Raw genomic sequence first — 25,373 nt, forward strand, 5'->3', positions numbered from 1 at the left:
AAGATTGTCCTACAGAGATGAAGGCTGTGAGATGATATATGTAAGGTGCTTTGAAAACTAGGATATTGTGCAAGTGTCAATTTTTCTTTTACTGCATTTTCAGTTATTTTTGTGAGAATGTAAAATTAAATTGTTTTGCATATGGTCTCATTATAAAAATTAGAGTTCAGATGAATGAGATGCTTTCTTCTTTGCATTTGCAAGCATTTGGTGAATAAAGGGAAGTAATCTAGATACTAAAGGAAAACAGTTTTTTGAATGACAGGCTAAATAAATATTACTGTAAACAATCAATAAAGTGACAATATTGGCTTTCATATATCATTATCAAGTTCTATCAGGAGAGAGAATCATCCGATGTGGTACTATTTGCTGATTTTCATACATTCTTTAAATAAAAGCCTATTATACCTATAAATCAAGCTCCTCAAACTGTCACTATGATGGCAGGTTCTTCTGTTAGTTTAAAAAAACCTTGGCCCCCAAATTATAAACTCCCTCTGTTTTCCCTTGCCCTCTGAGCCAGCCAAGAGATAACAGGATTATAAAACTCAAGTTTCAGAAATGGTGACCTTCTTACCCAAGTACCTAAGAAGTGTGGTGAGCTATGGGAGGCCCTCAACTCAGAGCCAGTCTGTAGGTGGAAACAGGGGCTCTGGGGAAGCAGTAGGAACTCTTGGCATGGTCACCATCACCACCCTGGGTTATGGGCAGAATGGGTGGCAGGAAGCTGCTTGCTTTCCCACTGGTGACAAATAGGTTGGGAAGGAAGGGCGGAACAGTGAGGGATTTTTGGACAAGCCTGACTGAACTGACCAACGCACTTCTCTGGGGTAAAGAGGTATGGAGTCAGAGAGGGGACTTAACTGGGATAATTCCATTGTATTTGGCCAAGTTTTTGAAGGATAAATTTAATTAAAGATTTTTTTTCCTCTTAATACCCAAAACACATTGAGTATAACAACCTCCAAAATGTTCTTGGCTATCTTTCAAAAACAAAGCTTTCTGAGCTCTTAAATACTTAATTTTTCATGTTATAATTTTTTTTGTACTTGATCCCTAGTACAAATAACAGTCACCACCAACTTCACCACCAGAAACACCAGTTACTAAGTGCTTACAATGTGCGACGCACTTTGCCAATAATAAACACTTTACCTCACAGTAATTCTATGAGGTAAATACAGTTGTTATTATTACCATTTTACAGATGAGGAAACTGAAGCTCTGAGAGGTTAAGGGATACCTCAGATTAAAACCTAGAGATTAAATTTGGGATTGAAATTTAGGTCAGCTTCCAGAGCCCTCATTCTTTATCCACTAACTTATACTGTCTTACCTAAAAATGATGAGATAAAGTTTTCAATATCACTAGCAAATAAGTACTTGCCTATTTATTATTTATTGTCACTTTTGTGACAGTGATCATTTGACAGTGGTTTAGTGGCATGAAGTGGTCACCTGTGCTTTAGTACTACAATTTAAGATCTATGCAGATATATTTGCTCTAAAGCCCACAAAAACTATATTAAGAAGAGCTATAAAACCAAATAATCTCAGCTCAAAAAAAAAACACAACTATATTAAGAAGAGCTGAAATGATGAATTTCAAAATAATCAGAAGTTTAGTTTTAGTTTATTTAGGTCAATCGAATTATCATATTTAGTAAAGATGCTTATTGTTTTCAATGTATTTTTAAGTTGTATATTTAGAATGAAGGCTCTTGAGGGAGTTAAAGAGCAGATCTCACTAAATTAGACTTTAATAAAATGAACATCATCATCACAGTAATCATCAGCTTAAGCAAGTATCTTCAATGGATGCTAAAATCATTGGGTAAATCTGAGAGGGGATATAAGATACTCATGCTATCTTAAGGTATCACTTTGAAGATGAATAAGTATTTGCGAAGGGAGAAAAAGGTACTTTCACAGTGGAGAAATCTGGCAGACAGCACCATAACCAAATGATCACACTGAGCATCACCAACAACAGGGCAAACTGACATCATGTGCCTCTCGTATCATGTCCTTCCTGGTGCAGTGCGTCATCTGCTAAGAGTGTTTCCCCTGAATCTCATTATGAGGAAACAAACCTATCATTCCAAATTAAGTGACAGTCTATAAAGCATCCGGCAGGAACTCTTCAAATGATACAAAAGACAAAATGCCTAGGAAAGTATCTAAAGTAAAGGAGACTAAAGAGACATGACGACTAAATGTATGGCTAGACTTTGACTGGATCTTGGATTTTTTAAAAAAAAAAAGCTCTAAAGGACATTACTAGAATAATCTGGATACTTCTTGTTCTCAAAAGACATATGGTGAATCATTTAAGAGTGAGGGGTCTTAATGTCTACAACTTACTCTCAAATGACTCATCAAAAAATATGTATGTATATATACACATACTGACCAAAAAAAAACAACAGAAAGCAAATGTGGCAAAATGCTAACAACTGGTAAACCGAGAGGAAGGCAGTATAGGCATTCACTGTACTATTCTTACAACTTTTCTGTACATTTTGAAATTTTTCAAAAGAAAAACTTGTGGAAAAAAATAGAAACCACAGGTCTCTCTGGAGAAGAGGGTAATATACTCTCTTATTCTTGAAAGAGGTGTGTGGTCTTCTGAAAGACCTAATAGTTCTTAAAATCAACTAATGCTCCTAGTGATTTATATGTTTTAAGTAGCAACTACAATGGAAAAACAATTCCAACTTGTACAGCTGTGCCCTGAGCTATGGCTACATTCATAAAATGGTGACTGACAAGGGAGGACTGGTTTCTGATGACAGGAGGTCAGCCCCAGAAGGAAGGATCCAAGGTCTGGACAGAGAGAGAGATTGCTCCTTGCACAGAATCCAGGCTCCCTGATTTCCTGTGACCTTCCTAGAGAGACCTGAAGGGCACCTCTCCAGCCAGAGCTGAATGAGTTCAGACATTTTTGGCACAGGAAGTCTGTTCCAAACATTCTCCCTGACCTTGGCTTTCAGGTCAGAGGACTTAACCTGGTTTGCCTCAGGAGTCTTTGCCTTTGGATTCAGTTCAATAGAACCAAAAAATGTTTAGGAGGTACAAGGCAGGATACTAGGCACTGAAGATACAAAGATGAATAAGTCGAGAAAGAACCCTGCCCTGGAAAAACTCAGCCTGTAAATACGTGACTAAGAAACAACAAGAAAAGTGCTAGTTGGGGTTATAGCCTATAAAACACTGGTGAGAGACAAATGGAGCAGAGGTGCCCAAACATCAGGGAAAGTCATACAGTAAAGGCCACATCTGGGCTGGAGGACAACTGCTTTTCTAGGAAGCAAGGGCAATCCAAGTTCATGAAACAGCACAGGCCAAGGCTTCAAAGGGCCAAAGATGGGCTTATTTGGAAAACAGTGAGTAGAGTGCATTAGTTAAGAGTATAGGATTGGGGGTACCAGGTGGGAAGAGATGAAGCAGCTCATCAACCCCGTCTGCTGCCTGGAGAACACAGTAAGTCTCTGAACTGGATTCCTTATTCATTCTCCTCTTGGATGAGAACCTCCGGTCTCCAAGACTGATTGAACACTTACTATGCACCCTAGGCAATGCAGGGGAATTCTGACATGAGCAAGTCCTTGTTCTCAAGAAATTTATAAACCAGTACATGAAGGTCATGAAGAATAAGTATAAAGAGAACTCTAATTTAGGAACAATGCATTCAGGACCCTTAGAAGTATTTTCTAAACGTATTTTTAAAAGTTGGATTTCATAGAAGGAAGACAGATCTTTCAGTGAAGAAGACATGGATAGAGAAATCAGGGAAGACTTTCTGTCGGTGGTGGCACAGGAGCCAGATCTTAGGTGAAAAATTGGATAAGGACATTCCAAGGGAAGGATTTAGCCTAATTAAGATGTAGAGATGGCTCAGCAGGTACTGTCCTTGGATGCCTAAACATTCCCCTTGGATTCAGAACCAAACATATTTCTTTGACTGTATTTACTACAAAGAGCTGAGGCTCAAACATTCTGGCTCAAGCCTGTTTCGTGTTTTCTATTACACTAGTGACTGTTTCTTGGTGGGCTTGTTGCTTGGCAGGCAGGGGTGGGGAAAGGTGAGAATGGACAAGAAAACAAGTCTGATGGGTAGAACCACCCCAGAGTTGAAAACTGGCAGTCTACTTCCTGTGTTTTTAGTAAAGTCCTGCAGTCCAGGGCAGTGACCTGGGGCATTTGGGCTTAAAGTCTGCTCTGTTTACGTAACCACACATTCCCTATATAAAGAGGTCCTTGTGAAGTCTGCCAAATCTGTCAGTTCTAGTCACAGTCAGTTCTAACAAGCACCTGACCAAGAAAACTGAGATCAGACTGGGGGTGTGGGAAGGAACTGGTCAAACTAGTTGGGCAGTTTTATTTTTACTGAACAACGTATTTTCATCAGGGGGAAGGACACTAATATTATTTAACCTCTATGAAGCCTAAGTGCTGGTGCATATGTACACTGCCTCACATAATCCTTTCAATAACAATGAGCAGTATTAACTCAGATGAGTAAACTGAGGTCCAGGGATTAAATAACTTGCTTAAGGTCATCTAGCTGGTAACTGCTGGCACCCATGTCTGAGTCCACAAATATCTAGTTCTTGCCCCGCTGCTTGTTGTTCTGCCTCACGCAGCATCAGACAATTGGCAAATTCTACATTTTAACCCAGTAGACGCTTCCCTGAAGATGAAGCTTTAGTCCAGCCCTGCTTGTAGATTGCCTGAACTCTGACAATCTAATTTCTCCTCCTTGCACTTTAATGCTCCTCTGATGAGTTCTTAATGCTGCTGCCAATGGGTTTTCTTGGCGTCACCATTTCGCCTTCTCAAGATGAAGGCTATCCCGTTCTATTTTGAAAGACAACCCAAGTCTTTGCTCTCAGCTTTCAAAATGTTTCACCAGATCCTCTCAGTCAGCTTCCCATTCTGAACTCTTTCAAATGATACATCCTCTCTTGGTCTCACTTGCTCATGGCCTTAGCCCTATCCAATTCCTGTCAGCAAGTCCCGCCCCAAGCTACGCCCTCTTCTAAAACATTCTCTCTGCCTCAGCCTACCAAATTTGCAGCTGGCATTTCAGTTCCTGAATTTTACTCTCTTCAAAAGAAAGTTCTCGGGCTTCCCTGGTGGCGCAGTGGTTGCGAGTCCGCCTGCCGATGCAGGGGACATGGGTTCGTGCCCCGGTCCGGGAAGATCCCACATGCCGCGGAGCGGCTGGGCCCGTGAGCCACGGCCGCTGAGCCTGTGCTCCCCAGCGGGAGAGGCCACAACAGTGAGAGGCCCACATACCACAAAAAAAAAAAAAAAAAAAAGAAAGAAAGTTCTCACCAGGGGTGGTTTTGGCTTCTCTGAACTAAACAAGCACCCCTCGCCTTCCAGTACCTCTGGCTGGGGATAGCACAAGTACTGCTGTGACACAGTACAAGAGGCCTCTGCTATTTAAGGGGCTGCTCAGCTTCGTCCTGTGGCCTGTACATCCCTTCTGCCCGTTTCGTTTTATACAGTCCCTCAAACTATTAATGCTTTGAAATCAAACACTAACTCTAACAGTTCCTCTTTAATATAACGCGAAAGAGAGAAATGTTTAATAGAACAGTTTAAACTGAGGGTGTGCTAAGCGTTTTAAAGCAACAATAGATGCTGCTCCATCTGTTCAAAACACGACAAAACAGAACAAAAAGTCCACTCTTGCTGCTCTGCAATACAGTTTCCATATTTTTATGAGAAAATCCATCCGGAGAACAAAAACTTCAATCAGTCAAATATTAAAATATAGGATTTATAATTCACCAAAGAGTATGAGTACTATAAGCCAGGACCTGCATTTAAAAAACAAAAAAAAAAGGCCAAGTATTACTCAAAAGCTTACAAACTGCAAAAGGTTACGTACACGCTAAAACTCCATTAGGTTCCCAACTCGATCAGTTTATATAACTCAGAAGGTGGAAAAACTTGGAATCTGGGCCTAAAACAACACTGACTTATTTTCATCCAAGTTACGCTACAAGGGGAAAAAATGTGAAGTTTGAAAACTTTCCTTTCCAAAGCCAGATTTAGACAAACTGAAGGAAAAAGGAAAGAGATGCTGTGAATCCAGCCCACTGCAGCTTCACAATGACCTATTTTGCCCAGTTCAAGTAGAGTCCTCTTTCCTGTTCTTCAAACAGCATCTCCTTAGCTGGTCAGCTGAAAGTCAATCTGAATCCCATGTGGCCCGGCTTATGCCAGGTTCACAAACCATGCTGGTATTGTATAAACTTCCATGCCTGCATGACCTTGGTCACAAGGACTAGCAGTCAAGTCAGCCTGACCAGTGTAGAGGAAATACGTGATCACCAGTAGAAACAGCCACTGAGAAGTACACACTTTACTCAAGGTGGGAGGGAATCATCAGAGCGCAAGGCATGGGTCACTCTCGCATAAATATGCATGACTGTTACTGTTTGATCCACCTGGCTGTGCACCTGAATTGCTAGGGCTGAAGCTGGCTTCCATATGGGCTGAGGATGCCAGCACCATCGACTTAACACAGCTTCAGAGCCATGTGGCCAATCGCCTGCCCAACATCTGCAGCTGGCTGCTGTCCCTGCCTTTGCCCCAGAGGTCTCTGCCAACAGTGGTATAGTGTAGCTGCACTCACTGCCCAGGCGATGCCAGCTCCTCTCCCTGGCCCCAGCCCCACCACAAGAGGTAAGACTGTTGGCAGTATATCAGGAGCAGCTGCTTGGTTCAGAACCAGGCAGGGGGTAGAAGGCTCAGGGCATGTAGACATTTTTTTTTGTAGCTCCAGTAACAGCAACTTTGGACATGGGCTATTCTCCCAGGAGGCAATGAGGGAGGTGACGCTAAGCACATCTACCATCATAAAAGTTTGCCCTGCCCAACTTACCTTCCTAGCTGCCACATTCCCAGCCCCATGCTCGAGGAAGCAGAACTAAACCATTTGCTTTTTTTATTTTTTATTTTATTTTATTTTATTTATTATTATTATTTTTTTGCGGTACGCGGGCCTCTCACCGCTGTGGCCTCTCCCGTTGCGGAGCACAGGCTCCGGACGTGCAGGCTCAGCCGCCATGGCTCACGGGCCCAGCCACTCTGCGGCATGTGGGATCTTCCCGGACCGGGGCACGAACCCGTGTCCCCTGCATCGGCAGGCGGACTCTCAACCACTGCGCCATCAGGGAAGCCCTGCTTTTTTAAATTTTTTATTAAGCAGTCAGGGATTCTAAGGCCACTACCATTAGGATGGCCTATGTCACTGCAAGGGGTTAAAAGATGAACTGAACCAATCAGATTCCCTCTCTCTGGACTCCGACTAGAAATATGAAAACAATTTGCCCACTGGAAGCACAAACAGAGAGGAGCACACATGCAGAGAAGAGCTGAGTCATGATAATGTGGAACATTATAATGAAGAATTAATAGCTCCCACTGTTCAAATCCTTGCAGCCTGCCACCCCCTAGCACAGTCTCCATGACACCTGGTTGTGTCACAGCTCCTATTTTTGGGCTTTCCTTGTCACTCATAACTACTTCCCCAATTTGAAGTAGCACAAGAGAACCCTCTGATCCTTGTAGTCAACGAACTCCCCTACAAAGCAGTGCACTCATGTCCAGAAATGGTGTGGTATCACCCCAGAGGCAAAATCCCATGGTTAAGCTATAGCTAAAGGGCAGCTCAGACCTATAGCCTCAGCCTAAACCAGCTCTTTGGAAATACCCCAGCTATGTCAGTGTGGCCAACAGAATAGAAGAATTCAGGAAAAAGCCAAGGATCACTTTCATTTTTAAATAGCTATGAAAGTGTACCATGGGTCATATAGCTTAAGTTGCTAATTTTTATATAAAATCCAGCCCTGTAAATAACAGCATAATTTATCAGATTATATAGTTTAAACCTATCTTCCTTTCCCACAAATTATACACCCTAGCAAAACAAAAATTATTTTCTTGGTAATTCACCAGGTAAAATAGTATAAACTATTAGTCTTCCCAGTTCAAGTCTGTCTAATAAGAGCTGTGTGCTCCTAGGAAAAGACACATCACCTCTTTGAGTCTTAGGTTAAAATAAAGGTTGAATTAGAATGAGACGATCTTTAGGGCAGCTCTAAAATTTGATGGACTCTACAAGTAATGAGCTCATCATTTGCAAAGATAAAATTCATCCATTTAACAAACATCTGGGGGCTAGCCATTGATGCAGGTATGCAAGGTACTGAGTATAAAGCAGTGAACAAAACATAAAAAACCCTGTTCTCATAAAACTTACATTCCAATCTGGAAAGCAGAAAAACACATATAATTTTTTTCAGGTTGTGATAAAATAGGTACTTTGAGGTGAGGGTAAGAGGTACAGAGAGTAAGAGGGTAGAGGGGCTGCTATGTGAGATGAGGAAGTCAAGAAAGATCTCCCTGTGAAGGTGTCATTTGAGCAGAGGTCTGTCTAAGGGAAGAGAGGAGTGGTCCATTCAGAAATTTGGGGGAAGATGGTTTTAGACAAAAGGAAGTACTAAGCCCCTGAGAAGGCTTAGTTTACCTCAAGGAATAGCAAAGAAGTCAGTGTGGCCAGAGAAGGTAAGGCAGAGAATGACAGAAGATGATGTCAAAGAACACCCAGGACTTGACCTATGAGACCCAAGAGGAAAAGGTTTAAATGTTTCATGTACAAGATTCATATCAATGTGGTTCCTGGCTTCTGCAGGGGTCCATTATATTCCAAACACATAGGCAAAAAGGTAAGTCCACAACTGTAATGTACTATTTATCTGACTTGGAAAATGTGCTGCAGATGTCCAAATTAGCATAAACTTCATAAAGAAAATTGCTTTGGGAAGCCATGTGATATCAAATCCGGAGTCATTAAGATTTTCATTTCTTTTAACTCTGGTTAAGCTTCTGCTGCAAATTTATCCTAAAGAAAATACTATGAAAGAAAAACCACACACAAAAGGGTATATTAACAGAAGCATTATTTATAATAGCCTACATAACCAACAAGCAAGTAAATTATGGTGCAGCAGTAGGTTAGGCAGCCACTTAAAAAATATGAAAATTAAGCAGAAACTTGGGAGGAAGGAGAATGGAAAACTGTATCTCTGCTATTATTACACTCCCACAAAAAAAGATATATATGAATAAATACTGGAGGGAAACAAAACTGATGATGGTTGGCTCCACTAGGGAGGCAGGATTATTCTTACTGCTTATAAAATAACACTTGTTCACTGCAGCCAGATTGCTTTGTTCTGCTTCTACTACTTCATTAAAATATTAAGGCCTAGAATTAGGATAACAATAGCAATTACTATGATCATGTACTTGACAAGAGGGCCACAGGCATCTCTATTCCATGAAGGACTTCTCAATAACGCTGTGATATCTGATGGTGCTGACTATTCTTTCTTGAAGCTTCTTTCCTTGCACCTCCATAGCCACAGACATACCCCCAGTCCTTCACTCACGTGCATCTCCACTGCCATGTCCTCTTTTTCTTTCTGGCTCCTGACAAAACTTACTTATTAATGGCTTTTCATTTTCTTTCCCCTCCATGCTATAAAGATGACTCGCAAGAGATGTGTACCTCCAGCTCCAGACCCTTTTCCGAAACTCCCTAGCCACAATTCCAACTGCCCATTAGGAATTTCCTCTCAGATAAGATGTGAGGACATACCAAACTCTACAGATCTTCAAACATTTCAACACTACACCAAACTGGTTTTCCCTCTGCTGACTCCCTCGCATTCAATAGTGTCACGATTCTCCCATTCAGTGGAAGGAATTTTAGCACAACCCTGCCATCAAATCTATCACCATCATGATCTACTCTATCAGTAAGACCACTGGTCCCTTTCTCCCTTCATTCTACTAATACCTCAATGCTACTATCTTAGGAGTTCATGGTCCTTATTATTTCTTATGAGCTTGATTACAGAAAACAGCTAAACGGTTTTGCTGACCCTGGCTAAAAAACCAAAACCAAAACCAAATACTAAATCTAACCTCTCCCTTGCTTAAAAAAAAAAAAGAAAAAAAAAAAGTATTGAATGATATCTGGGCTCTAAGAAAGTATCCTATGTGCACTGTCTCATTTAATCCTCATAAACCCAGAAGTGGTATTATTGTTTCCACTTTGTAGATGAAAAAAAAAGAGAGAGGGCTTCCCTGGTGGCGCAGTGGTTGAGAGTCCGCCTGCCGATGCAGGGGACACGGGTTCATGCCCCTGTCTGGGAAGATCCCACATGCCGCGGAGTGGCTGGGCCCGTGAGCCATGGCCGCTGAGCCTGAGCGTCCGGAGCCTGTGCTCCGCAGCGGGAGAGGCCGCGACAGTGAGAGGCCTGCGTACCACAAAAAAAAAAAAGAGAGAGAGAGAGAGACAGGACTCCCCTGGTGGCACAGTGGTTAGGAATCCGCCTGCCAGTGCAGGGGACACGGGTTCGAGCCCTGGTCCGGGAAGATCTCACATGCCGCGGAGCAACTAAGCCCGTGCACCACAACTACTGAGCCTGCACTCTAGAGCCCGCGAGCCACAACTACTGAGCCCGAGTGCCACAACTACCGAAGCCCGTGCGCTTAGAGCCCATGCTCTGCAACAAGAGAAGCCACCCAATGAGAAGCCCGCGAACCGCAATAAGTGTAGCCCCTGCTCGCCGCAACTAGAGAAAGGCTGCGTGCAGCAACAAAGACCCAAGGCAGCCAAAAATAAAAATAAATAAATTTTTAGAAATTTAAAAAAAAAGAGACAGAGAGAGAGAGGGAGAGAGATTTAGGAAGATTAATAATCAGCCCAAAGATACAGCAATGGCAAGTAGTGGAACAGGAATTCAACCCAGGCAGCTTACTCCAGAGCCTGTACTCTTTTTTTTTTTTTTTTTTTTCCCAGTATGCGGGCCTCTCACTGTTGCGGCCTCTCCCATTGTGGAGCACAGGCTCCGGATGCGCAGGCTCAGCAGCCATGGCTCACAGGCCTAGGCTCTCCGTGGCATGTGGGATCTTCCCGGACCAGGGCACAAACCCGTGTCCCCTGCATCGGCAGGTGGACTCTCAACCACGGCGCCACCAGGGAAGCCCCAGAGCCTGTACTCTTGATCACTGGTTACTGGACCCAAGTCCTAAGCCTGGCAGTGAGGCTACCACATAACCCCACCTTGAATACACCTACCTCTAGGCCATTCTTATTCCCGAATGACAACAGTATAGTACAATATCTAAGAACCTTGGGAGTCTGAGGTTAGCCTGTTTAGGCTCAAATCCCAGGCCCATCATTTAACACATGACCATACACAAATTACTCTCTTCTACACCTGTTTCTTACTCTTTAAAATGGTAATAATAAGGGTGCCTACCTTGTGGAGTTAGGAAGATTAAAGAAGATTAAATTAGATTAAGCTTAGAAAATAGTAACCCACTGCCGAGCTCACAAGCCCTTAGTAAATGTCAGCCATCCTAATTATCATTATTCTAGCCCCAGAATAATTATCATTATTCTGCCTCTTCTTTTCCTGCCTAGCTTTTAAGACCAAGGTCTTGCACAGCCCACAGTAATCTATTCCTCCTCTAGATGCCTAGAATATTTTTTACTCACTTGTCATTAACCATAAGTTGATCTGTATTTTTTTTTTTTTTTTTTTTCTCTTTTTGCGGTATGCGGGCCTCTCACTGTTGTGGCCTCTCCCGTTGCGGAGCACAGGCTCCGGACGCGCAGGCCCAGCGGCCATGGCTCACGGGCCCAGCCGCTCCGCGGCATATGGGATCCTCCCAGACCGGGGCACGAACCCGTATCCCCTGCATCGGCAGGCGGACTCTCAACCACTGCGCCACCAGGGAGGCCCAGTTGATCTGTATTTTAATGAAAATAACATCACTCATAAAACCTGTATGCAGGGACTATTTTAAGCACTCCACATGGATTTATCCATTTTAATCCTCATCACACAACTTATGAAGTAGGTACTCATATTATCCCTCTTTTACAAATGATGAAACTAAGGAACAGAAAGGCTAAACAGCATGTCTAAGACCATACAGTTAATAAGTGGAGTAGCCCAGCAAGTCTAGTTCCAGAATCCATGCTCTTTACCATTACTTAATGCTTCACCGCTGTGTTCTCATGTCTCCTCTGGAAAACTGAGGCTTTCTCAAAAATAAGAATGGTGTCTTCTCCAGATCCCCCACAAGGCCATATAGTATAGACTCTTTCACAGCCTGATGTGCAACAAATATTAGATGGATTGATGCATGATCATTTGCACCAGGACCCAGGCCCTCTGTCTGCATTTATTTGTTCTCTTACCATCCCCTTGCAATAACTAGCTTCAAATTACCTGCACCCAACCTACTATAAACATAGTGATGTTGATTACTATTTTGTATGAAGGCAGGATTTGGTTCATGCGCTAACATTTGGGAGAACCTCCCTCTCCAGGACTCACACCTCCAACTCTACTATTCCAGAAGTAAAAAGCATGAGAATGCAATCTCAGGAAACTTCCTCAATATTTTGATTAGAGTTGAATTTCTTTTCATCATCAAGAACCAAGGGCAGAAAACACAAAGGAAGACTTTGCTTCAGTTTTATCAATAGCTATTTGAAAGTACTGGTACGCGGGCCTCTCACTGCTGTGGCCTCTCCCGTTGTGCAGCACAGGCTCCGGACGCACAGGCTCAGCGGCCATGGCTCACGGGCCTAGCCGCTCCGCAGCATGTGGGATCTTCCCGGACCGGGGCACGAACCCGTGTCCCTTGCATCGGCAGGCAGACTCTCAACCACTGCGTCACCAGGGAAGCCCCAATTTGGAAGTATTTTAAACTGATATTTCTATTTGACCCAATTCCATTCTGTCTCTACCCCAAAGACAAACACCACACAAATGCCTTTGTATCTACTCTCTCTGGGGGACTAGAGCAATTCAGGGAAGGGAAAATAATCGTACTTTTTTTTCAAGACTTTCTTTCATGTCATTTTCTCCACCCTCACAACATTCCAACCATACTTCCTTCATTTCTTCAAAGGTAATAAAGCCCTTTTCATACTCACTATTTCTCATATGATACTCCTCTTCTTGGAACTTGCTTCCCTACACTTTCTAGTTAACTCCTCAATTTTCAGGTCTACTTAATCACTATTTTCTCAAAGAAGCTCTCTCCATATACCCAATCTAAATCGATGTCCCCCTTTTAAAGTCACCACACTCTCCATTTCTTCCTTTAGAGAACTATTATAGTTTATAATTGTGGTATATTGTGACTATTTTACTTCTTTTAATTTCCCCCACAGGACTCTAAGTTCAGGAGGTCTGAGAACATATCATGAAGACACGATCTGATTTCCATGCCTTCTTTCGCCTTCCAGGTTCTCAGAGGTGCTCTGGAGAACACCAAGCAATTACCTGGTTGTGGCCCACAGACAAATGATCCAGAGGGCTCTGCATATCCTCAAAGAGTTGAGCAAATGCCTCAGTGGCTTTGTGCTGGAGAGAACCCCAGTCTCCATCACCTCCCACTCTGCTGGCCCAACAACACTTAAGGGGACAGCTGACATGCTTGGTCACTGTTTCTCTACGTGGATATTAAGTTCTCCACAGTCCACTGAAATGGCCATGGTTTTACAAACCGTACTCCACATCTGTACAGGTATACCTGCTGGATACATGAATGGTTCTGTTTATTTCATTAGGCATAAACTTTCTGAGAAAAAGACAGGAGGACTCAATAGTGGATGATTCATATTTTCCTCTTATTTACACATGAGCCTAAAGCATACAGCCAAAGGAACTGTGCCTTATGGCCAAGCTGAGGTGACCTAAGAAAACTATAATCGGCAATAGGGGGATTACCAAAAAAGCCCTGACCTGAATTAAAACCTAAGGAATTTAAGGAAAAATAGAAACAGCATGAGGAGGTATTATTAAGAAGGCACAGAACAGTTTGGGGTGAACTACTTAGATGTTCCCAATGTTCAAAGCAATGGGCATGGATTCCCAAAGTTACTTCAATCTTGGAATAACACCAAATTTCTTTAGGTCCTTCCAAACTAGGTCAACCTTCAGACTTTAGCTGAGAGAAAAACACAACAGGAGCCAACAGTATAATTATTTCTCCTACTTGACCCCAAAATCACCAGAAAGGCAATCTGCTCTCAGAGGATGCAAGCCTAAGGACCAGAATCAGGAGATCCAGATTCTCTTCTTGGCCTGGCTCTCCCTAGTCCATCTCAACACTTAACCTCAGCTATAAAATAAGGGCACTTTCTCTCACGTTCTACAATTTCTATATTATTGTGCTGTTACATAGGAGTGGTACCAAAACCACGGAGTTCATAGAGCTGCTAAACTCTATACTGCTCATACCAAACCAAATGTTCTCTCTTCAACTCTCAGAAACAAATTTAAGTAGGATATTGTAGAGATGACATATGCACAGAAAAGGCAAACAAGAATAATGGTGGTCCAGAATCCATTAGGCATAAGGTATGACTAGAGATGTGAAAATATGTAGCTTGGAAAAGAGAAGACTTAAAGAGAAACTGACAGTTCTTTAAGTACCGAGAAATATATGTCACAATAATGACTCAGTTTTACTTTATCGAACACAATTGACCACTGGGTAAAGATTGCATGACCATATATGTTTATCTTCATTTTTACTTTTTACAGTGACCATCTTCAATAGAAGAACAAAATTTAATAATTAGTTAGGTCTGCAAATACATAGACTTCCTCTGAAATAAACTGCCTCCTTTGTCACTGGATGTCTCAGAAGCTAAATGAACAATTCTCTGGGCTATTTTAGAACAGGAGTCAATAAACTTTTTGCAAAGGGATTTGAGGGCCACGTATAGTCTCTGTTAGCTATTCATCTCTCTCTGTGTGTGTGTGTGTGTGTGTGTGTGTGTGTGTGTGTGTGTGTGTGTTTCTACAACCCTTAAAAATATAAAAACCATGCTTAGCTCACAGGCCAAAGATAGTTTGCTGACTCGTGTTCTGCAGGTGTGCTGTCCAAAAAATATATGAGTCACATATGTAATTTAAAATTTTCCAATATCTACATTTAAAAAGTTAAAAAGAAACAGAAGTTAATTTTAATATACTTTATTTAATCCAAAATATCCAAAAAACTATCATTCTAACATGTAAACAAAATTACTAATGAAATTCTTTACCTTTTTTTAAAACTAAGTCTTTGAAATTCAATGTAGGGAAACAGAAGAGATGACCTTCCAACCAATACTTAATTCTAATGACTCAAATCAATGAGGAAAAAATGGAACTGTCAATAAATGACTGCTGGGACAACTGGCATGATACCGGGAAAAATAAAGCTGGATCCTTTTTTCTGACTTACTCCATTATAAATTCCAGAGGGAAATGAGATGTTGATGTAAGAAAGTAAAATAATAAATTCAAATGGCCAGTAAGAGAAAAAAATGCCAAAAAAGACGTTATTTTAACCATCAGATTGGCAAAGATCGAAAAAGAGCCATATCGCCAGACCCTCAATAAAACAAAGTTTTACGAATCAGGAACTATTAGTGGGAACATAAATGTGTATGACCTTTGTTAAGGGCAGCTTGGCAGTACGTATAAATATGTACCTCACTTCTGGAAATTCACCCTAAGAGGTAATTAGAAAAAAGCAAAAAAAATGAAGGTACAAGGATATTCACTGAAGCATCATCCATGAGAAAAAACAACTGAAAGCAACTTAAATGACCATCAGTAGGACTGATTAAATAAAACAAGGTCATTAAGGATAATACAGGTTTCTTACAGAAAGATGCTGACATTGCTGGGGGGGAAATGCAGGTTATTAAACAGCATATATAGTGTGATCTCATTTATGTAAAATTTAAAATTTCATATAAATGTATATATTCATAAAGAGATATAAGAAGGATATTTAATAAAATGTATACAGTGATTATCTCTGACAGAGGTAGATTTAGGATAATTTTCTTTGGACATGACCATAGATGTGCTTATCTTCATTTTTATTTTTTACAATGATCGCCTGACACCTTTTATCCCAGAATCTTTTTTTTTTTTTTTTTTTTCTGTGGTATGCAGGCCTCTCACTGTTGTGGCCTCTCCCGTTGCGGAGCACAGGCTCCGGACGCGCAGGCTCAGCGGACATGGCACACGGGCCCAGCCGCTCCGCGGCATGTGGGATCTTCCCGGACTGGGGCACGAACCCATGTCCCCTGCATCGGCAGGCGGACTCTCAACCACTGCGCCACCAGGGAAGCCCCCAGAATCATTTTTATAACCTTCTCAGAATGATGATTTTTTTTTTCAACTAGTACTCTTAGAAATATCTTTTATACATGTCATTTTACAGAGTGTGTTACATGCACCACAGTGTGGTGAATACATTCTTCCACTGAAATAACTCTGCCTTCATTCACACGTGCAGCTAGTACTCTCAGGAACATCTTATTATACATGTGACTTTACAGAGTGTATTACATGCAGCACAGTGTGGTGAACTCATTCATTCACTGAAATACCACTATTCTGATTAAACAAACCATTAGCATTCTTAAAAACATGTTTTAAACATGTTTCTTTAGTGTTATACATGCACCACAAAGTGAATACATTCCTTCACTGAAATAATCAGCATGATGATCTTTATCTTTTTTGTCTAACATAAAACTTAATTTTAATTTTAAAAATTATTGGAGAAGATTAACAGAAGAATGTTAAAAGCAAACAAACAGCCTTATATTATTTTTCATAGGCTATAAAGAGAGTGGGGAGAAGTACAGGTGACAAATCTAATAAACCAGACATAAAAGGAAGCTCCTGCCTTTCCTAGGTTAAGCTATAATTTGATTCCTATATAAGGCCCAGGAAGGACAAGTATTTTGACTCCATCTTCTTGTGGTGAGTACTGTTACACAATAATACACATCAAAACCCAATTCCTTAGAGATGAAGGACATCCTTGAAACATACAGAACATAACACAAGAAGAAAACTTTCTCTTTAACTCAAAACACTCTTCAATATAAATCTAGGAACATATGTAGAATTAATATCACCAGAAAAGTTCCCTAGATTCCATAGAAATGACAAACTATAAACAAGGAGCTATATTTTCATGCCCTCATATACTAACAAAAAAGCCTATCAAAAATAAGGGAAGTTCGGGGCTTCCCTGGTGGCGCAGTGGTTGAGAGTCCGCCTGCTGATGCAAGGGACACGGGTTTGTGCCCCGGTCCGGGAAGATCCCACATGCCGCGGAGCGGCTGGGCCCATGAGCCATGGCCGCTGAGCCTGCGCGTCCGGAGCCTGTGCTCCCCAACGGGAGAGGCCACAACAGTGAGAGGCCCGCATACCGCCAAAAAATAAAAAATAAAAAAAAAAAAATAAGGGAAGCAAGGTCATGTAAAGAGTCCTTTGTTAGCATGCCCTCTACCTGTTAAAAGCTAAGTCACTTAAGATAGAGACATGGATAAAAGTAATTTTATATAATGTCATTCTTCAGTCACTAGCTTTCCCAAGTTTGGGGTTTATAAGATCTATAAAACCACAGGGCCATGGGCTACTAATAAAATTTGACTCAAAACAATCTTTTCTTTTCCATTGCTGGCATTCCTCAAAACCCTAGATCTCTTCTCTCAGTTAATGAAAAGTTAGCCAAGGCTCGTTCACAATAAACTCACAGGCTCTCACTGTCAATAAAAGTAGATGCCACAAAACAATCAGTGTGCTCCTGGGAGAATAGTCTCCAAGTGGAAACAGTAAAATATTAAAAGATGATCAACATTAAAATGTTTTCTTAATTGGAGGGAAAAAGTCAACAGCTATTTTCAGAGTTAAAAGGCTGCCTTTTACTGAATTATCATGTTAGCTCTCCAATAGGCAGGCAGTGCAGACATTTTAAGCGCATTACCTTTAGGAGGAAAATACGACTTGCTTTCAGCTTTGTGAGGCCAGTCTACGACGAGAGGTCCAAACCTGCGAAAGCTGGCAGTGATCTCATCTACAAAACAAAGAAGGACTCTTAGCAGAAGAGAAAATAATACTGCAAACAGAATAGCACAAAACATGTCTTTTTATTTTAAAATGTTTTTTTCTTTTTTAAATTTATTTATTTATTTATTTATTTTTGGCTGCGTTGGGTCTTTGTTGCTGCACGAGGGCTTTCTCTATTTGCGGTGAGCGGGGGTTACTCTTCGTTGCAGTGCGCAGGCTTCCCATTGCGGTGGTTCCTCTTGTTGTGGAGCACAGGCTCTAGGGCGTGCCAGCTTCAGTAGTTGTAGCATGCGGGCTCAGTAACTGTGGCACACAAGCTTAGTTGCTCCGCGGCATGTGGGATCTTCCCAGACCAGGGCTTGAACCCGTGTCCCCTGCGTTGGCAGGCAGATTCTCAACCACTGCGCCACCAGGGAAGTCCTATTTTAAAATGTTTTGAGAGCTATATTCTAAAGCATTTTTACAGAAGTCAAACTTACTAATGAAATACCATTGTATGTCAACAATGCAGAATGTGTTTCTAACTATAATTCACTTCCCTTCTTCACTTCCAATAAACCTGATATAAAGAATTTGGAAGGAAAAAAATCTGACATTAGCTAAGGTGACCTCTCTGTCAAGTAAAAAGGAGATGCTAAAAATAGGAATGTTCTCTGTTTTTAGAAAAAGAGGCAAAAATACACAAAATATTTAAAATACACTTCCACTTGTGTGGTGAAATAATCTCTAAGATTATTAATCTTAGATTATTATTAAGATTGTTTTAGAAATATTATTCCTTTGGTGAGGAGTAGGGACAATAAGTAGGTAATTCTATTTAGGGATAAGAAAAAGCTAAAGCCAATGGTCTCTTTCTCTCATACATACCTACTACACAGACTATAAAGAAAATGTTTCAAAAGTTATAGCTTAACAAATTTATCTTTTCCTTCTGACTTTTGACTCAAAGCTGAAGGTTATAACTAAGCTCCTAATCAGGTTTAAGTTGCCACTCTCTCAGCCATGATCAAAAACTTGGTCTTAAAGAAAAATCCAATCCATGGATGAGATTAACACTAGTAGAAGAATAGTTTAGAGGCAAATGTACAACTTTAAAGCAGTAAGCCTAAAGTAAAACTATTTTTAGAGACTATTCTTCTCTCATTATGAAAAAAAGAAAATCATGATAAATTAGAGGAATATCATAGCTTAAATAATACTGGCAAAACACTTCTGCTTTAACAATGTTTTTATAGCAGATCCAAAGCCTACTAGAATTAGAGCCACTGTTATTTCCCTTGAGGTAACTTTGTCACAATTCTATTTCATTTGTCCATTCAACAAATAGTTATTGATAACCTACTATATGTTGGCTGGGTTTAGGCATAAGTGAAATTCACTTTTGGATTGGCAGTATCTCAAAAATATTATTAGGAAATATTCCAATAAGTCTTCATTCTTTTAAAGGCAAGGGGGTTTTTCATTAATAGGTATCTACATTAAAATATGAGATGGTATGGTGTGATGGATAGGAGCAAAAGCTCTGGAATCAGACTGATTTTGACTCCAGCTGCACCATTAGCTGCATTACCCTGGATAAGCTGTTTCTCTCTGATCCTTAGTTTCCTCACCCACAAAACAGAGCTGGTAGGAGGCGCCTTACAGGGTAGCTATGGAGATTAAACAAGATAATGTAAAGCACCTGGCACAACAATGGGCTTGTGGTACGAGTTTCATACATATTAGCTCTCATTATTATTTAAAAGGTATCCCCAAACAGATAACTAGGAAATGGGAAGTTGTTTGAAGACTGCTATGTATGAAGAGCAGACCTGAAGTGCACAATCTCTCACTTCCCCATCTATCAAATATCCTCATCTCCTGACACCAAGATATGAACGTCCGGAAGCTGCCTTCAAAAGGAGAGGTAGGGTCAAATCACACAAATAATAAACCTGGCCTTTATAAAGTCATTATAAAGTGAGTGCAATGTACCTTCATCAATATCAGGAGGAAGGCCTCCAACAAACACCTTTCTAGAGTAGCGTTCTACTCGCTCCCCATTTTGACAGCGAGTGGGAGAACTTAAGCCGGATGACAAGGACTGATCGCCGTGACTGTCGTCCAGGAAGGCATCTTCAAAGGGAAACAGAGAAGATCGACCTGAAACAAATGTGGGAGTTTCTATGGTTAAAATTATTTTCCTGGACAACACATGCTTTATTAGGAGCTGAAGCACAGAGCAAAGCATTCCAAAAAATATATCCTGAGCTGTGACTTTTTCAATAGAATAAGCAACTGCAGGTTACCAGGTCTAGACAAGTTTATAGTATCATTTTTGTGTAAAGGTATGTACAGCACAGAAACAACTGGATTGATATTAAGGAAGAAGTGTCAAAAATTGCAGCTGTTTTCGCTGCTAAAAAAATTACCACATTTTACTCATACAGTCCCTATCACTGCTGCTAAAAGTATTCAGCAGTTGTTTTCCCTTTCCCCAGGGTTTTCTTAAAATAAATGGAATGGAAAAGTAATCTTTATTGACAGATTCTGATTGTTCTTTATGGTGATTTCAGAGGTTCATGTCTAAAGACTGGGTCTGATAGCTGATGGGATATTAAACTGATGACAGAGGCTGATAACTTCTCTGATAGCAGTACTAAAAATGATCAAGTTTTCCCTGCCATTCCAAGCTACTCCAATTTAGAAATAAACATCCGCAATAATAAAGGGTGGGGAAAGTAAATGAAGACATGTAAATTAAGATATGGGAGTATAGATGTAGATGTGGTTATGCTATCTTTACTAATCTAAGCTGTATTTTATATCACTCAAAAAAACGATGTCTATTGTTAACTCGATAGCCAAATAAAGTCTGTAAAGGCCCTACCCACTCCACATGACATAAGAAGATGCCAGCAGTTAAAGTCTGTCAATAAATGTTAACACAATAATGCCATCCGGCATCACAAAATAAAGTCTAAGTTTAAAAAATACATATAGGTCTTCCCTGGTGGCACAGAGGTTAAGAATCCGCCTGCCATTGCAGGGGATATGGGTTCGGGCCCCGGTCTGGGAAGATCCCACATGCTGCGGAGCAACTAAGCCTGCACGCCACAACTACTGAAGCCTGCACATCTAGAGCCTGAGCTCCGCAACAAGAGAAGCCACCACAGTGAGAAGCCCGCGCACCGCAATGAGGAGTAGCACCTGCTCGCTGCAGCTAGAGAAAGCCTGCACGTAGCAATGAAGACCCAACACAGCCAAAAATAAATAAAAATAAATTTATTTAAAAAAAATATATATATATATATATTTTTTTCTGTTTGAGTCAGTGAGTTCCTAGTAAAGGTTTCCACTAGGATCTACTCTAAAATTGAACTGTCTTGAGCTCTCTAACTTTTGAAAAAAAGAAAAATTCCCCTCTAAAATAAATCATACACTCTTCAAAAACAGGACACTGTCTTCCCTCCTTAGTCTCTCCTCTCTATATTTCCCTGAGACCTAGGTTCTGCATCACCACAGCCAACTCTCTAAAACAGAATATAAATAGCCCTAGAAAAATACTGAACATTAATTCTTCTGTAAAAAAGTTACTAATATAACTCTGTTTATTTTATGAACAACCCAGGTGGTATAAGAAAGGCACTGTTTTGATGTTGAGAGTTAATAAATAAAAGGACCAAAGAATTTTTTGTTCAGCTCTTCCCAGCTTAGCTACAAAGAAACAGAACAAAATTTGTCACCTCGTGTTACCTAGCTTTTTTAGCCTGGCAAGGACAAACAATAGACAGTAAATTCTCATCCCCTGATGTCTGTTTTGTTCATTGGGGGTAAAAGAACTAGATCTGCAGCAACTATAGGCAAAACGAGCTTCCCCAAAACATCCAGAGATGTTCTCCCACGGCGGTCGGGTTTGCTTTTCATGTAGTCCACACTCAGTGAATTATGTGCCTAGTCCTACTCACACACCCAAATCAGCATTTCCCACATTATGTTCCTATCCCCGCCTCTTACCCTCAACACTAGTAACATGAAATGCTCAGAAAACAAAAGCTGGTGGGGGGGAGGGATTGGGAGAACTAAATAATATTGGAAAATACTGCACATCTTATGCCCTTCCCAGAGATTCACAAGCCATATTAGAATACAAAGACTGGAAAAAAAAAAAAAAAAAAGAATACAAAGACTGGGAAAAGTTCTGCAGTAAAATCACTTAATCTAGCATTACCTGGATTTAAGATAAAGGAAACTTTAACATACATGTATAACTCAGTGGAAAACACTTGAAGAAATGTTTATCCACATTCCAGGAACACCAAAGAAATAAGATAGTTATTTGGACGTCGCTGCCAAAGAAATCAAGTCTGGTGAGAGATAGGCAAGCACGTAATTATAGAGAAATACTAAGAGAAGACTTTACCAAGTGACACAACAGCACCATTTACTGCTCTACAGAAAAAGGTAGCGAGGGGTGGGGAGGGCTTTATAGTGATTTCACAGGAGGGTAATTTTGAGCAGAATCTTGTGGGAGTGGGAGTTTCTAAGGTGAAGAATCCACAGAGAGGGCTTCCCTGGTGGCGCAGTGGTTGAGAGTCCGCCTGCCGATGCAGGGGATGCGGGTTCGTGCCCTGGTCCGGGAAGATCCCACATGCCGCGGAGCGGCTGGGCCCGTGAGCCATGGCCGCTGAGACTGCGCGTCCGGAGCCTGTGCTCTGCAACGGAAAAGGCCACAGCGGTGGGAGGCCCGCGTACCGCAAAAAAAAAAGAGAAAGAATCCACAGAGAAAGAACTTTCAAAACAGCTCTTATCTTTCCCTCCAAACCTGTGCCTCTAGCATCCCCTGCAATCTCAATAAAAATGACTATTATCCACACTCAATTCAATCTCGAAATCTAGGAGTCATCCCTGACATCCCTTTCTTTCATATTCCACATCTAAGCCATCTCTCGCTAAGTCCTACCAACTCAAGCTACAAATTAATTCTTCAATCCATTTAGTTCTCTCCACCTTCAGTCCTAACACCCTGGTCCAGACTGCCATCATCTCTCCCCTGAACAGCCTAACGAGTCTATACAACAACCTGTTTATAGTCTACTGATTTTCTACCTTGTACCCCACAATTTTAGTTCCTGGACATGCATTACTAGAAACTGAAACTTAAGAGGATGTACCCACTATAAAACAGCCAAAGTCACCATTTTCAAATATTAATCTGAACATGTAACTACACTCTTCACCCCATCCTTAAAACCCTTCACCCCTTATTTGGATAAAGTACAAAAACACTGTAAACTGTAAGACCTCTGCCTACCTCTCTCCTTCATCATAGTTGCTGCCTCTCCCTCCGGTTCACTAACCTCCAATCACCCAGACCTCCTTAGAAATTCCTGATTATTCTTCCCTGCTTCAGGCCCTAAGGACAAGGTGTTCCCCCAACCCAAAACGAACACCCTCCTCTCAACTCCCCAATTTTCTAGTTAGTTCCTATTAATTCTTCAGGTCTAAGCTGAAAAGTCACTGAAACTCAGGTAGAACTTTCCTGACCTTCTAGATTAGATTAGATGCCCATTTCTATCCACTCACAGCACTTTTCCTAACATTTTTCCTCTATTACCATTATGCTATCATACGGGTTTTCATTTGGTATCTCGTTTCCCAACCCCGTGGAATTGTAAGCTCTATTAGGACAAGGACCAATTTAATCTTGTTCACCACTGTATCTTCATGTCCTAATAAGGGCACATAACATAGGTATTCAGTAAGTGTTACAAGCGAGGCAGTAGACAAGAAGGGAAAACAGTATATGTGCAAATAAGTGCACAATATACAGGTGTGGGGACGGCAAGAGGTGGGATCCTGTTCCTAGAAAATTGAGACCTTCTGTTTGTTCAAGCATTAAGTTTTACAGTATATATTACAAAAGCAACAGGAAATTTCCACATTTTCCAAATTTGCTATTTCATTCTAATACTAGCTTTTTAAAAAAAAAAACCACACTCACTCCCTGAAGACTCTGATACTCCCATCTAATCCATCTTCCATCCTGTCAGAATGACTTCTCTAAGATGCCCCGGACCATGTTATTCCCTCCACCCCAAATCCTGCAATAGCTACATCACCTCCACTAGCAATCTGCACCCAGGGAGAGGGAGGATGGGGTGAAATTCCGAACAAATCTGTGACTGTCCAGTTGAGAGATGAGGAAGTCTTGAACCAGATCAGTGAGGAGAAGCAGCAGACGTTCAAGACATTCTGGAACAAAGAGAACTTTCTTTCTGCATGGCCAACATAACCACAGCTTCCCCGGAGTATTTTGGCAAAGAAAATAAAACCAAATGTTAATTGCAAAAATTTGGGCTGTTTTAAAAATTGGTTATGGGTACTTAAGAAACTTTCCAAGGTTTTAAAACCAAACTCCTGTCTTATTATTAGGAAATAGAGTACCGTAGACTTTAGTAATAAATTTGCCCCTGGAAATGAAACTGCTAAGAATTCACACATACATGATGTTTCTCTAACTGTAGGTTAAAGAACTAAGAATACAGGTCTCAGAACTCAATCCCCAGATCTACTTAAATTGAATCATGGAGGTCAAACTTGAAAATCCACACTTTTAACAAATCTCCTCAGTGATTCCTATGCTCAAACTTAAGAACCACTGAAATGCAGATTATCTGTCTGTAGCAGACAGCCACTAAAAGAGACACTGTGTGAACTGTATGGAGCCTTGGGAAACATCCAAGTTCAATCAAGTTAAGAAAAGTATACGATGGGACTTCCCTGGCAGTCCAGTGGTTAAGACTTTGCCTTCCAATGCAGGGGGTGCGGGTTCGATCCCTGGTTGGGGAGCTAAGATCCCACATGCCTTGGGGTCAAAAAACCAAAACATAAAACAGAAGCAATATTGTAACAAATTCAATAAAGACTTAAGAAAAAAAAAAAGAAGAAAAGTATATGCTCAGGAATGGAATACAAAATCTAGAATCTAGTCAACCTTACTGTAACATGACTGCCTCAAGTACTGATGGAACAAAAAGTTAGCATGCAGGAAGCATTTAAAAGACAGAAGGGTAGACTAAGAACTTGCAGCATTTACCCAGCTCATATCAACAGGAGATAGGAGGACTTTGACCATACTGGCGGGATTACTCCTATGTGGGACAGAATGGCTCACTTGATCTTTCCAAAGCCTGAAAACCATCTATTTCCCTATGCTGTAATTATAAGCTCCTGAAGGGCGGTTCTATTAATTTAGCGCCTTGTTATTATGAAGAGGTGACTCTGGAACTAGTAGAAAAATAATCAGCCACAGAAACTGTATTTCTGTTACATCCATCTCCATGATAAGATGAAACACTGGTATTCTGATCTGTCCAGTAGACTAAAGAGGTTGGTATTCGT

The 25,373-nt window shown here is 41.0% G+C and overlaps 1 protein-coding gene across 4 annotated transcripts in view; it reads right to left on the minus strand.

Annotated features, from left to right (window-relative positions):
• CPEB3 (cytoplasmic polyadenylation element binding protein 3) overlaps positions 1–25,373 on the minus strand; it is a 180,217-nt gene that overhangs the window by 52,497 nt on the left and 102,347 nt on the right. For all 4 annotated transcript variants that reach the window (XM_082630111.1, XM_082630114.1, XM_082630112.1 and 1 more), the window contains exons 5-6: positions 19,965–20,132; positions 17,908–17,997 (exon numbers count right to left, since the gene is read on the minus strand). In XM_082630111.1, coding sequence (XP_082486237.1) covers positions 17,908–17,997; positions 19,965–20,132 — 258 coding nt within the window. The remainder of the gene's footprint in view (positions 1–17,907; positions 17,998–19,964; positions 20,133–25,373) is intronic.

The sequence above is a fragment of the Mesoplodon mirus genome, assembly GCF_964341445.2.
Source record: "Mesoplodon mirus genome assembly, chromosome: 2".
NCBI classification, from domain to species: domain Eukaryota; kingdom Metazoa; phylum Chordata; class Mammalia; order Artiodactyla; family Ziphiidae; genus Mesoplodon; species Mesoplodon mirus.